Source organism: Syngnathus scovelli, chromosome 9 (assembly GCF_024217435.2).
Source record: "Syngnathus scovelli strain Florida chromosome 9, RoL_Ssco_1.2, whole genome shotgun sequence".
In the NCBI taxonomy this organism is placed as follows: Eukaryota; Metazoa; Chordata; class Actinopteri; order Syngnathiformes; family Syngnathidae; genus Syngnathus; species Syngnathus scovelli.
The window spans coordinates 11,815,720-11,830,369 of NC_090855.1; the positions used below are offsets into that span (position 1 = coordinate 11,815,720).

Sequence of the window (14,650 nt, forward strand, 5' to 3'; positions counted from 1 at the left end):
GAAAAGATTCTATTCAACCGATGTCAGAATGAAGTTCCTCCAAATATTCGAGTGGCACAAAGACGTTAGATGCTTGCTCCTGTCTGCCAGGCATCGCATCTTTTATACCTGGCGAGACTCAGAGAAGCCTCTCATCACTTTGAATAACAGCTGCGGTTTGTGTCTCAGTATGTTTCGTCGTCCATACAAGGCCATCTACTCAGTTTTTTTCTGGTCACGAACAACTGGCCCTTCTATATTCTGGGTCCCTATACATTACTGAAACTAAACCTCCCTGTCCAGCTCAAATAGGCCTTTGCTTGACCTGAGAGGCATGACCCTGACCTTATAAGATACATGCAGAGGCAGGGGCCCGACAAAAATATACCACACACGTACTAATGTAAGTGGGAGTGGGAGTAATAAGCGAGTTAAATTGGATATACGTCACTTTCTACCAAACAGATGAGCTAATGACCTAATTAGCATTTGGGGTCCACGCTCATTACCACTACTAACCACGTAGTCTCATCACGAAGGGCGACGAGACTCGGTACAGGTCGGAAGTTGACCTTCTGACCACGTGGTGCAGGGACAACAACCTCCTGCTGAACGTCAATAAGACCAAGGAAATCATTGTTGACTTCCGGAAGGGTCACACAACACACCTGCCGCTGATCATCGACGGTGCTGTGGTGGAGAGGGTGAGCTGCACCAAGTTCCTGGGGGTGCACATCAGTGAGGACCTCTCCTGGTCCGCAAACACCTCGTCACTGGCAAAGAAAGCTCAGCGCCGCCTGTACTTCCTGCGGAAGCTCAGGCGTGCATGTGCTCCTCAGGCAGTCCTGTCTACATTCTACCGTGGCACCGTTGAGAGCGTCCTCACCAGTTGCATCGCTGTCTGGGGTGGTAACTGCACTGAACAGAACTTGAAGGCCCTGCAGCGCATAGTGAATACGGCTGGTAAGATTATTGGTGCTTCGCTCCCCTCCCTGAAGGACATTTACACCTCCCATCTCGCCCGCAAGGCAACCTCGATTGCCAGAGATGTGAGCCACCCGGCTCACTCTTTGTTTGACCTTCTGCCCTCTGGGAAGAGGTACAGGAGCCTGCGCTCCCGCACCACCAGACTCGCCAACAGCTTCTTTCTCCAGGCTGTTAGGGCCCTGAACTCGCTACCCCCTTCTGCGTAGCGTGCGGCACTGTTGCGCTATTTTCGGGAATGTCTGCTGTACGCGCACTTGCTCCTTTTTTTTTCTGCTCCTCTTATTTATTTATTTATTGTTGTTATTTATTCAGCACGCTTTTGTTATACTTGTTTACTTGTTTGTCTGTTGTGAGCCATGTCTTGTCACCGTGGGATAGGGGGGAAAGAAATTTCGGTTTCTTTGTGTGTCTTTGGCATGTGGAGAAATTGACAATAAAGCTGACTTTGACTTTGACTTTGACTTTGTACCTCGTACGTGCTCTAGTCACACTGATAAAAGTTAAACTGACGTTTGATAACACTTTGCTGTAAAGTTTGGGTGCGTTTATTTATTTTACTATATGTATCTGTGCAAAGTAAAGGTAATTACGTGAGTGTAATTCGCTTTCAACTTTCCTGGTCAACAACATAGAAACGTCACACGGTCATCCGCTAGAGGGCGTCTCAAATATCGTCATCCTTACGTAGAAGAAAGTAAATCGACGACAGTGGTTGAAACTTACGTGGGGAATTGTTAACCTTAGCTACACTACAACCGCAACGAGGAAAGAGGTAAGTTACGTCTGTGGACCTAAGTTATCATGTTAGCACCGTTATTACTAGAACTGCTTGGTTGCAACTGTTGCGTTTGTTCAAGATGTCCGTTGTTTAGCAAGGATGTAAGATGTTGGTTCTTTATTTGCAAGATCTTGGGTTGTTTTACGGCAGTCAGTGCACAATGCAGTCCAGCAGATAAAACAACAGCCTCATAATTCGACACAGGCATGCTCCCGATTTTAAATCTCAAAGCCTTCATGCACTCTAAAAGATGGTCAAACAGGTCCGATCTGTCGTTTCGTGTATTGGGTCCATTTAAGTTCACGTTGTAAACAAAAGTTTAAGTTGACATCTGTTGCGGGTTATTTGAGATGTCCGTCGTTGAGCAAGCAAAACAAAGATGTGGAGTTACACTTGGTTCTTTATTGGCAAGATCTTGGGGTGCTTAATGGCGCTCACTACAGCAGACGACCCCCAACTATCAAGGCAGGAAAGCAAAAGGATGTCCTTTGATAGCTAGCTAGATAGTGTGGTGAATTCTCTTCGATGATCTCTTTGTTCATTGAAGAAGTGTTGTTATTGCAGTGTGAAAATGTCTGCAAGGACCACAGCAAAGTACGTGGAGGAAAAGGACCGTTGTCGTCGACGACAGGAACATCTTTGGCTGCAGCCTTATGTTGTGTTGCGCAGAGTAGGTTAGTACACATCTAGTTTCTATTATGAATCCTCTTCCAGTGTTTATTTTTCGTAGAATTCTATTCAAATCACGTGTGATAGGCAGAATGAAAAAGTCCTCGTATGGTTTTGACCAGTTTCTCTTCAACTGTAACTTTCTTATGTGTTTGTCTTGTTTTGCAGACATCAGTGAAGCTAGTCGTCCTAAGCAGATGGAACCAGAGCTCACTCACATTAAAGAGGAAATTGTGGGCAAAGAGGTCCATCACTTCAATGAACAAATGGAGCAGAAGTTTCTTTGCACCATAAAAGAGGAGGAAGAGGCGGAGCAGCTTTGTAATAAAGAGGAGGGAGAAGACTTCTGTGACATTAAAAAGGAGGAGGAAGAGGAGGATACTTGCAAGATACCATTGACTGGCGTTCCTGTGAAGAGTTTAGATGAGGGTCAACATGAGGTGAGCAAAGTGGCGGAGCCTCCAAGCTGCAGCTCAGGTCAACAAATGACGAGAGAAGGTGATGGAGACCACTGTGGAGGATCACAAGCAGCTCCACCATCAGATAGTGATGACGTGTCATCGCATGTTCCTGCTGCTGTTGCTTCTTCTGATGAGTCTCAAAACAAACACAGGCAATGTTCTCAGTGTGGGAAATGTTGTGCTAATAACAGTGTTTTAAAACAACACATGAAAATGCACACAAAAAAGAAAAACTTTTCCTGCTCAACTTGTGGCCAAACATTCGCTCAGAGGGGAAATTTAACTATGCACACAAGAATCCACACTGGTGAGAAACCTTTTTCATGCTCAGTTTGTGGCCAAAGATTCCCTCTGCAGGGAAACTTAAAAAAACATACAAGAACCCACACTGGTGAAAAACCTTTTTCATGCTCAGTTTGTAACCAAAAATTCTCAAAGAAAGCATCTCTCACACTTCATACAAGAACCCACACTGGTGAGAAACCTTTTTCATGCTCTGTTTGTGGCCAAAAATTCAGTCAGAGGGGAAATATAAAAAGGCACACAAGAACCCACACTGGGGAGAAACCTTATTCATGCTTAGTTTGTGGCCAAAAATTCAGTCAGAGAGGAGCTTTAAAAAGGCACACAAGAATCCACACTGGCGAGAAACCTTTTTCATGCTCAGTTTGTGGCCAAAAATTCAGTCAGAGGGGAGATATAAAAAGGCACACAAGAATCCACACTGGCGAGAAACCTTATTCGTGCTCAGTTTGTGGCCAAAAATTCTGTCAGAGCGGAGAATTAAAAACGCACTCAAGAATACACACTGGTGAGAAACCTTTTTCATGCTCAGTTTGTGGCCAAAAATTCAATCAGAGCGGACATTTAAAAAGGCACACAAGAACCCACACTGGCGAGAAACCTTTTTCATGCTCAGTTTGTGGGCAAATATTCTCTCAACAGGGAACCTTAAAAAAGCACACAAGAACCCACACTGGTGAGAAACCTTTTTCCTGCTCAGTTTGTGGCCAAAAATTTTCTCTCAGAGCAAGCTTAATCAGGCACACAGCAGCCCACACCTAACACTGTTGCCTGCTCAGTTACTTGTCAAAGAGTCACTATTGAGAATTCTGAGTGTCTTGGGGAGATGAGCAAAGATCCATGACGTTCTCACCTTCTATTTGAGCAGACTCTGAGTTGATGCATCAATGATAATTCTATTCTAGTATGTACCTTTTTAATTGAGATGTTGAACTCCTTTCCTTTACTACAGTGAGAAGTTCATAGTACTGAATTTGAAAATATAGTTGACCAGCCTTGGGATGATAATAGTTCTGTATGTGTCATTATACTTGATGTTTATTTTGGTTTTAGTTGTGGTTTTTAACTCCAATTAGTATTAATTCATATTCAGGATAAGTTTCTTAGTTTTTATCAGTGTGTGTTTAGGGTTTTGTTTTGATCACCTTTTCATGTTCATGTGGATCAATAAAATGAAAAAAAAAGTGGTGGATAGCCCACATTTTTCTTCAACTGTTTTTCTTTTTGTTACTTTACCTTGAATTGCTCTTGAGATGCATTAAGACATTTTATTAAAGAGTTGTTTACTTTACAGTATTATTATTGAAGTCTCAACCTCATATGCTGCTGCTACTCGGCCTTTTGGCTAAGATCATGTGTAGTATCTGTTTTGTCGGTCTTTTGGCTAAGAAGGCAATGTATGCACACTTGCTCCATTTTTGCTCCTTTTAGTTATTGTGTTATTTGTTTATTTATTATTTATTCAGCACTCTTATTTATTTCTTGTTTGTGCCTCCTTGCTTTTATTTTTTTGTGTTGTTTACTTGTATGTATATTGTGTACTATGTCTTGTCACCGTGGGATAGTAGGAACGTAATTTCGATTTCTTTGTGTGTCTTGGCATGTGAAGAAATTGACAGTAAAGCAGACGTTGAATCGCCTCTACTGAGTCGCATGTTCTCAGCCTGACGTGGCAGTCAACTTGGCTCACTTTGTGGAGGAAATAGTGACTTAGTCGGTATTGTGTTATAAATAACCTTATAATTTTGTTACAGAATCTACTGTTGTAAATTACTACTGTTTTATCATTTGATAGTTGTTTAATTTTATTCAAGTGTTTCTTTCCTTTTGTGTAAATTTCTTTAGAGGTGCTTCTGCTATGGCGGCTCCCCATACCCATGATAGTTTTGGGAGAAAACTGAGGCTACATATATTATTAGGGTCAACCCAAGCTCTGCCGCAAGTGTGGATAGCATGGGCTCCTTGCAGAAGCGTGTGATCAAATTATATGCTGGAAATGTAGAATAATTGGTCATACTTTTGAAGAGTATACCAATGGCGGAAAGTGCAATCCCTGTGAAGAAACTGATAATCTCTACAGAAGGTGTCCAAAGTATTTTGCCAACAAACTGAAGGCCGGGAGAGAAATGACACAGGTGAAGGAAAATGAAGCGAACAAACATTTTGGAAATTCAAATTTTCCTCCAAGGTCTGTGATTGGTGGAGAGGAAACGTAGTGCATTCGTGTTCTTAAGTGAACTGAATATTTAGAATCAGTTCTCTCAAAAGATTTGCTCAAACGAATCGTTCACTGAAAAGATTTTTTTCTTTTGAACGACTTGTTCACTCACGAGCCAATACTATTGTGTCGTGAATATTTCATTTTTTAGGGAGCAGAAAAAAAAAAAAAAAAAATGTTATACAACACCGTGACCAAAACTAATAGAGCAACCGATATAAATACAGCGGCTCGGTGGTGCACTGGGTAGCACGTCCGCCTCTCAATTAGGAGGGTGCGGGTTTGATTCCACCTCCGGCCCTCCCTGTGCGTAGTTTGCATGTTCTCCCCGAGCCCGCGTGGGTTTTCTCCGGGCACTCCGGTTTCCTCCCACATCCCAAAAACATGCTTGGTAGGCAGATTGCTAGGTGCGAGTGCGAATGGTTGTTTGTCTCTGTGTGCCCTGCAATTGGCTGGCAACCGGTTCAGGGTGTCCCTGCCCGATGACGGCTGGGATAGGCTCCAGCACGCCCGCGACCCCCGTGGGGACGAAGCGGTTCAGAAAATGGATGGATGGATGGATATAAATACAACACCGGTGCCTTGAGATAATTCGGAATGTAAAACTCTTTAGATATTTGTCTAGCAGGTTTCTCTTAAAAAGAAGCCCTTCTTACTCTGTGAAATCAAATAGAAAATGCTGGACCAGTCGTTCAATAGGATCTTTGATGATGAAAGCACATTGCTTACGTTTACGTAGAATGTACCAATTGTAGTTCTCATTTCTATTCACACGGAGGCACACTTTCTCCGTTTAACCTTTATGTTTTTGTTTTGTTTTAGAGTATTTTGTTTTTTGGAAAAAATACGTTAAAACCCAGCATGGTAATCCCCCCGAAACAACCAACCATTATATTTGAATACGCTACAGTGAAAAATGATTAATTTAAAGGACTGCTCGTTAATATTCGTAGACGCGCTGCACTATTGGCTGGGAGCGGTGGACTCTTTTTCTTCATCCAATCAGATCCTCCTGTCCTGATGCATATTAAAAATTACGTGGTCCGACGTTGCCCCAACTGGTTCGCTAACTCGACGCCGTCGAAGGAGGGCAGAATTGTTCATTTTTGAGAGTTCGGAGGGGGCCGAACCACAGCGGGTTCCCACGCAACGTCGTTTACTTTGTCTGCGCCTGTCATGAGCGCTACGAATCCGTAGAGTTCAGTGAGTGACCCGTCGCGAAGGGAAGGGACGTTTCCGCCCACAGTAAAGATGGCGGCTCCCTGGCTGGAGAATCTTTCGGAGTCTTTGGGTTCCTCTGAGCCTGCGGTTCGCTTAATATTATCAATTTTAATCGGTAAGTTTTTCACTTTACAAATTCGGGTCATCGCCAACCCTGGTTGAGACTGCATATTGGTTTTGCTTATTTGCAACGAGCGTGTTGTTACGTTGAACTGATATCATAATGTCTTCCACGGATTGTTATGACAGATTTAAACTGAGTTTACCTGTAGAAACTGGCCTGCTATGTTAAATATTGTGCTTGTCTACAAACCACGCCTTTCAAATATAAAACCCGTCAAAACATGTGAAAGGCTTATCAATTTATTTGGCTCTCAATATTAAGACAACGATGCTAACGGTCAAACAACTTTTGAGCAGCGATTAATGTATCATCTCGTCGTCACTTTAGGGCCAACGTTAAGTTTCAAACGAAACAACAGTCTCATCGTGTGTAAGACGCCAATTATCCACTTTATAAGGTTGCACGAGTGATTTATATATACATCGTACAATTCTAATTTCAGCAATAACGTCCAGCTGACATAAAACAGTGTGCGGGCATGGCAATAAGTGTAAATGTTCTGTGTTTTCTTCTGAACTTTGCCCTGACACACGTCGAGGCAACTTGCATGATCTAAATCTGATAGTCTGCATGTTCCCAGTCCTTGTGTGTTGCTTAATGGTTCTTGCATAATCTAGTGGTCCGAAGGAAAACACCCTACAGCGTTCCCTTTTCCAGGCCAACATAGAAAAACGTCAATTTTATCGGTTATAATTCAAGTTTGTTTTGTGCCTTCTGTAGTTCAAAGCAGGTCACTGTTGACATACACTACACTTACATTAACCTCGTGGCTGAGAACAGTGAGTGAGGAGCGAGTTTAGAAAACTGGAGTCACACACTTGGGAAACATTTAACTCCAAATTGCAAATATTTCACTGTTACCTTGCTTCACCCGTGCAAAACTCTACAAAAGAAGAGCTCCCTTGTACATGTTGTTTTGTGTTAAACTGTTTTGTCTAGTTTTAAAAGCTTCCAGCTTCCTTTGTTTTATGGTCTGATACGTTATTGATACAAAAGTGTCATCAGGGTCTTCATGAAGTAAGTGAGAGAAAATATTGGCCGAGTTTTAAGACACGTGAAACTATATTTAGTTCACCTTTGTGCTCTTTCAAACACTGGATCTCTTTTTTTCTTTTCTGCCCGACCTTTACGTTTGAAGATCGTTCCCTTTAAATAGAAAATGAACTCAACTTGTATTGGACCCCATGAAACTGTAATTTAATTTGCTCCACTGATTGTGTCCCACAGGATATCCTTTTGCACTGATCTACCGGAATCTCTTGTTCCACCAGCCCGCCACCATTATCCACCTGTTCCACACGTTCTCTGGACTGGCCCTTGCCACGTTTAACTTTGGTGAGATGAAAAGTGGGCGCAGGGCGATGTTTGTTTTTTAAATAGAACAAATCGCCTCTAGTGTTTTGACTGCCTTGAAAACAGAAAAGTAGTGTACAAGTGAAAGGACACTCACCATTGCCATTTCTTTCTTCTTATGACAAACATGCGGTTTCTCTCTTTTAACCTGAACGTCAGGCACTGTTTACATACTACACTAGCACAGCACGCAAAGCTGAGCTCAAACTTGTGGCCTCAGAAGCTGGACGTGGTCAGGTGACACTCTAAAGTCAACCACAGAGTCTTTAAAGTGTTATGTTCCTGGAGGTTGAGAGGAAGAGCCCAGAGGTTGCATCTTCTTCTTCAGTAGATTTTGCAATCCGTTTCTCATTCCTCTCTTCACCGGGCTCATGAAAGCATCTATTTACCCCCTCCCTCCCTCCCCTTTTTTTTTTTTTTTTTTTTTTTTTTGCATGTGAGATTTGGGATTAACATTTCCGCCGGCCGATCTTGCCGGTTCTCCTCACCACCCAAGGCCAGCCGTGTGCATTTGTCTTATTTGCATGCAAAGCATCCTCGCCTGAGTGCCACTTGAAAGGTTTTCCAACAAATTCTGTTATTTATGGAGAAAACCACCTCAGGCTGCCATTTGTGGATAAACACGTGAGAGAGGGGAATCAGACAAAAGCAAAATAGAAATTTCTCCGTGCAACTCGATCTAATAGAATGAATCATTCTGATCTATTTGCTACTGTTAATATTGATATTTCTTTTTTTTTTTTAATTAGCTCAGAGAAAAGTCAGTCGAACCTTCCAAACTTCTACTTTGTTACCGGTGCGTTGTCACAATACTTTCCTGTTTCAATCTAACGGCCAGACAGTTCCTCTTTGCTAATCACGATGCCTTTCTGTGACGTCATTACAGCAAAAAAGAAGTGGGGGGAAAAAAAAACTCCATTGTCTGATTCACTAGGGTTAACATTACATTGATCCGCTTTCTCTTTCTTCTCCTTTTATTTTTTTGGCGGCTGCACTTTGGATCTCACAGCAGGTCTGTCTCTTAATCTCTCCTTGTGTAAGACCTGAAAGCTCAATCATGCGTGTCCACCGAGAAGCTCCTCATCTTGTAGAAGTCAGCAAAAGGCACCCAATCGAGCACGTCCAATCTTTTTGCTCCGACAGGTTCCCAGATCTATCACTCGGCGGTATGCGTCCTGGTGCAGTTCCTAATGCTGCGGCTGATGGGAAGGACGGTGACGGGCATCTTGAGCAGCTTCAGCTTTCAAATGGTGAGCCGTCCTCATGTGACCTGGGCTTTTTTTTGGTCTTTTCTAATATACCGTATTATTTCCTACTCACTACCTTTCTACGTGATGAAACAATTAAGAGGTGTCACAAGACTTTTGATTTTCAAGAATGAAAGTCCTCATTTTGTTCCTCATTGTTTCCCCGCTTCTGACTTTCCACCATTAGCATCGCTATCGGCTGTTAATGAGTAACCCGTTTTACTTACTTTCCGTGTCGACATTTTAATTGAGCCATTGTGAATTTACATATTCGCAAAATCCAGAGTTTTGAATACGTGCCCAATTTTTTCTTCCTCCTCTGATTTGCTTGCGCCGTTTTGTTTCCGAACAGGCCATGCTTTCGTAACTCCTTTTTGTTTTGAATCTATTTGCCTGTAGTTGTACCTGCTGTCGGGCTATTACTTCACGGCCACGGAGGAGTACGACATCAAGTGGACCATGCCTCACTGTGTCCTCACGCTCAAACTCATTGGTAACCACCTCGGGCCATGGCGCCGCCGCTGCGCTTTTCTGTTTTACGACCACCGTCTATCAGTGCTTTATCACGGCCATTAACCGCTTGCACACGCCGCGAGGCCTCGCTAAAGGTCACAATTTCATTCATTAGTCACCCTAACACGGATCCTTAACGCCCCTTTTCACGCTTTTCTGATTTCAGGTTTGGCATTTGATTACTATGACGGCGGGAAAGAACCAGTGAGTCAGTTGACGTCGTCGCTTTTCCTTCTGCTTTTCGTTTGTTTTCTCCACGCGTGCTCGCTAGCTGCTGCACTTGCTACACCTGCACGATTCATTCGTTGAGCCGCGAGGTTAACAAATGCCAGGTTTTGGCGATACGGATAAGTAAGACCATGATCGGATTTCGAAACTTTGTCCACTGCTGATGTGACCGATAAGTTACACAACTTAATTGAATGTTCAAAAATCTCATTAATAATTTGTTTGCATAAGTGTGCACACCCTCCCATTTTTTTTTTGTCTACCGCTCTTATAGTGGCTCATTATGGATTGTACAGTTGTGGTGACCAGCAAGTGTCATTCACTGGCTGAAATTTGATAGCAATGACATTGCTCTGGATGACTTGCTGTCTTAGTTTTATGCAATTTTGACTGTGAGTGCGGCTTTCATGCAGCCACGTTGCGATCGCGCAACCCACCACCATCGCCATCAAAATGTTTCTCTAACATCCAGGCGGAGCTGAGCACGCAGCAGAAGAGCGACGCCCTGCCAAGCGTGCCCTCGCTGCTAGAGGTTCTCGGCTTCTCTTACTTCTACGGCGGCTTCCTAGTGGGGCCGCAGTTCACGCTGCGCAGTTACCAGAAGCTGGTGGCGGGGGAGCTCAGCGACTGCCCGGGAAAACCTCCAAACAGGTGGAGCAGTTGTCCCGAAGCCTCGCTTGAGATTTTTGCGTTTGCCGCACCTTCTCATGTTTCATCCCTCTTTTAGCGTGCTACCAGCTGTGAAGAGATTCTCTCTGGGCTTCCTTTTTCTGGTCATATTTGCAATTTTTAGTCCGCATTTGCAAGAGAGCTATTTCCTGACAGATGAGTATGATGTGAGTTTGCGCATTTAAATTCCTGGACAAGCTTTGGTTTGGTTTTGCCCCGAGTCTTGTGTCACTTTTGTGTTTTCTCCGCAGGCTCGTCCATTCTGGTTTCGCTGCATCTTCATTTTAATGTGGGCTAAAATCATGTTGTATAAATATGTCACCTGCTGGCTCATAGCCGTAAGTATCAACCACCATCTGCATGATTACAATGATGCTTTTTTTTTTAAATTTTTTTAGGAGAGTTGTATAAAAAATTTGCCATTGCAAAGTTAAGTCGGGTATATTTAACATGCAAGCTTTTTAAATTTTTTTTTTTTTTTTTTTTTTTTTTTTTTTTTATGGCTTACCTTAAAAAGAATCCTGCTTCACATTGTGGCCAAAGGTAGAATCCAGGTTGGTTATTGCCCCCATTGATGCTGTAAATAATAAATCCTTGTGGCAGATAACGAAACTTTAGCCCAGTTAGCAGCAGACGTTTGGAATCCAACCGGAACTCACTTGCTGCTCTTCTTGGTATACATAGTTATATGATACACTAACTAATTTATAATATAATTGTTAAATCAATACTTCCTTTCCACTATCTACAAAAGTTGAACATGATTACGACATATCTTATGATTTTGGTCTGATCAAATCAGTTTTTACTTGATTTGAGATAAGGCTTTGTGCTGGGATATGATTTGCGCTGATGATGATGAGACGTTGGCAGGAGGGTGTGTGCATCCTGACCGGGCTGGGTTATAACGGCGTGAGGGACGGCGAGCCCCAGTGGGACGCCTGCGCCAACATGAAGGTGTGGCTCTTTGAGACCACGCCTCTCTTCGGGGGGACCATCGCCTCTTTCAACATCAACACGAACGCCTGGGCCGCCAGGTCAGCGCGGCGCCCAGTACAGAAAAGTCAATTGTGTAACAGCCGATAGATAAAAGAAAAATTAACACTTTTTTTTGTTTTTCCTTATCTTTTCCAGGCATGTGTTTAAGCGGCTCAAGTTTTTGGGCAACAAGACCCTCTCCCATGTGTCCACTCTGCTTTTCCTGACCATATGGCACGGTCTCCACTCGGGATATCTGATGTGCTTCTCCTTGGAGTTCATCATCATCACCGTCGAGCGACGGGTAGAAAATATTTTCCGGACCTTTCAAGTCATCATCATTCGCGTTTGCCTCATTTCAACCCGCACAGCCTTTTAATGAAGAGACTTCTGGTTCTTAAGCGACTAAAGCATATTGATCCAATGTTAAACACGCCTATTCTTAAATATTGACTCTGGTCTTAATTTGGCAGCAGCCCACTTTAAGAAGAGACAAAGTCATCGCTGGCTCGTGAGACGTGTGCAATTGTGTGTCCTTGTGTGTGTGACAGTACCAGGCGATGGTGAGGGACAGTCCCCTGCTGACAAATTTGGCCAACGGGCCACTTTTGCCACTCCTCTACGTAATCCAGCAATTTTTCCACTGGCTCTTCATGGGCTACGCGCTGGTGCCCTTCTGCATCTTCACCTACGATAAATGGCTCAAGGTGCGTCGCAAACACGCAGGAAGTTGATTTTCAGTTGCCGCCAAAAGTGTAGTCTCCTTTGTTTGAGTATTTAGGCCACACAGAAAGAAACAAATACACACTACGGGAGTAAAATCGGACTGTTAAAAGAAGATGCATGTTTTCAAGATCAAAGCTGTTCACCTTCCAGCAGCTTCCGAGGAGCGGCTATTAAAAATACATCCGACCTACATAATATAAGAGTTAAGATTTGTTCAACAGTAGAGTCATATTCTTTCAGAAATGTATTCTGGCGTTACAGTCGCTAATAGGAAAAAAAGGTTCCCCCGCTCCTGCTTTCAAAGGTGCACGTAGAGCGCCTGTCATAATGCCTTCATTATAAAATTATACAGGGCAGTTGAGCGGCGAACTTGAGATGGTGAATTTGTATGGGTCCTTCTGGGACTTATTTGTGAAAACGTAGGGCGAAAATAGCTTGATGAGACTCTTTCGAACCCCGTTTTGAGTATTAACAGAGGAAATGGAGCGGTTGCCATGGGGATCATAGGCAGGTGATGAAGATGACACTTGACTTAGGTGAAAGAAGGTGATTTAAAAAAAAAAACAGTTCCACTGCATATAAATGTTTTGTCATGAGCGGTCCCAATTTGTCCACCATGGTGACGGCTGTCTTTGCTTCTGTGTTGCAGGTGTACTTCTCTGTGTACTTTTGCGGTCACGTTTTCTACCTGGTCGCCTTTCTAGTCGTGCCATACCTGCGAAAGGCGCTGGTGCCCAAGAAAGAACGCAGTCCGCTAAAGCAGGACTAAACAACTGCACGGTAGGCAGACGCTGTACAGCTCGATGTCTACTGTGTTTTTGAAACTTCAAATAATAGCCGTTGTTGCATAAAGTATGCAGAACTGTCTGAGAATTCTACTTGAAATGAAAAAAAAATGTTCAAGGGTGTCTCTGCTTCCTTTGCAGGTCAAAAATATCCACGGAAGGGAACTGTGACTTTCAAAAGGAGCGGGAAAGAAAATATTTTAAGGCCTTTAAGTATATATATCTAATATATACAGATGTTCATGTGAAAATAAATCTCTATCTATTTTTGTGTAAAAAGTAAGGAAGCTTTTATAAACATTTTTGGAGAAATGTTTACCGACCATTGTGCCACACGGGCGAACTGGGGAGCCTGTCAGTCGGCCGCTTCCGGTATGATTTCTTTTTTTTAATTTTTTTTTTTTATAAATCCTCTGAGATACATAATTTGCACTCTGCAGTCACGGGTTTGGAGCCTGAACTTGGCCCCTAATATTATTATTATTATTTAATTTTTTGTCTTGATTCTTCGATTTTCTGTCTCTAAACAACAGAAGCAGCGGTAAAGCTTCACATGAGGTGAAAGCGAGGTGTCAATGCACTTTTTGGAATGTAACGATAAAACACTCTTGCCGCACGCTTGTAAAAACAAACAGTTGAGACGACGGCTGCTGATTTGATTCGAGGGGTGCACACACTTTTATGAGCTGCTGTACAGACACAACCGACTCAACATGGCCTTGTCTTCATGAATGTTTCTACTGTTCCATTTGCTTGAAAAAAAGAGACTTAATTTTATAATGGAAATGTTTTGTAGTTTGTAATAAGGAAATGACTCTTCCCACCTGCTCCCACCCGGATGTTTATTCTTTGACGTCATTGTTGCCACTCCCTTCAGTTGTGTTGTTTTGTACAGTAAATGAAAAGGTGCAGTCGTGTTATGAGTTTAAGTCTCCTCCACTTGATGGAACATTCATCCCATCGTGAAGCAGCTGTTGAGGAACATTGTGTGCTTCACCTGTGCTGCCTCAGCTGGTGATGCATCTCACCGTCATCATCATCTCACCCTGCAGGGACTGCCTGTAGCAACTGCCTGTCAAATTTTACACAACCCCGTGACCATGAATAATTGCTATTTCAAGGGTCTTCGTTTTATTTTATGCCTTATTCCTACCAAATGTACAAAAACCTTTAAAAAATTAGGAAAGAACCCATGGGGAACGTGATTTTTTTTAAAACAATTTTCTAATACTGAATAAAAAAAAAAAGTGCTGCATTTCAAAACTGAAATGGTCCTGTTGCTTTATTCTAATAAGTATGACGTCATTGTTTAAAACCGTGTGTGTCCTGGAAATGTATTGATGAGATTAAATGCACAATTTTTTTACGTCAACACATCATGATGTGATTCTTTTTGAAAAAAAAAAAAAAT

General features: G+C 42.7%; 1 protein-coding gene, 1 non-coding gene and 1 pseudogene across 2 annotated transcripts; all 3 read left to right on the forward strand.

The window, feature by feature from the left end:
- Window positions 1-1,272: 1,272 nt before the first annotated feature.
- LOC137840624 (zinc finger protein OZF-like) lies at window positions 1,273-4,817 on the forward strand (annotated as a pseudogene).
- A 1,173-nt stretch (window positions 4,818-5,990) lies between these two features.
- Window positions 5,991-6,046, forward strand: LOC125975900 (U7 small nuclear RNA). Its single transcript, XR_007484095.1, has one exon. It is a non-coding gene; the product is annotated as a U7 small nuclear RNA (small nuclear RNA).
- A 374-nt stretch (window positions 6,047-6,420) lies between these two features.
- lpcat3 (lysophosphatidylcholine acyltransferase 3) lies at window positions 6,421-14,613 on the forward strand. Its single transcript, XM_049731677.2, has 13 exons — window positions 6,421-6,731; window positions 7,968-8,075; window positions 9,237-9,343; window positions 9,740-9,833; window positions 10,020-10,057; window positions 10,554-10,732; window positions 10,809-10,917; window positions 11,002-11,088; window positions 11,624-11,787; window positions 11,885-12,032; window positions 12,280-12,435; window positions 13,104-13,234; window positions 13,381-14,613. Exons 1-12 carry the CDS (start codon window positions 6,647-6,649, stop codon window positions 13,221-13,223), a joined length of 1,395 nt encoding a protein of 464 aa, XP_049587634.1. The 5' UTR covers window positions 6,421-6,646; the 3' UTR covers window positions 13,224-13,234; window positions 13,381-14,613.
- Window positions 14,614-14,650: the final 37 nt, after the last annotated feature.

Excerpts from the sequence above, each read along its gene's own strand:
- lpcat3 (XM_049731677.2), top strand. The coding sequence starts at position 6,647 with ATGGCGGCTCCCTGGCTGGAGAATCTTTCGGAGTCTTTGGGTTCCTCT. Across the intron at positions 10,058-10,553 it reads ATGACGGCGGGAAAGAACCA|GCGGAGCTGAGCACGCAGCA; the intron begins GTGAGTCAGTTG and ends TCTAACATCCAG. Across the intron at positions 12,436-13,103 it reads CCTACGATAAATGGCTCAAG|GTGTACTTCTCTGTGTACTT; the intron begins GTGCGTCGCAAA and ends TCTGTGTTGCAG.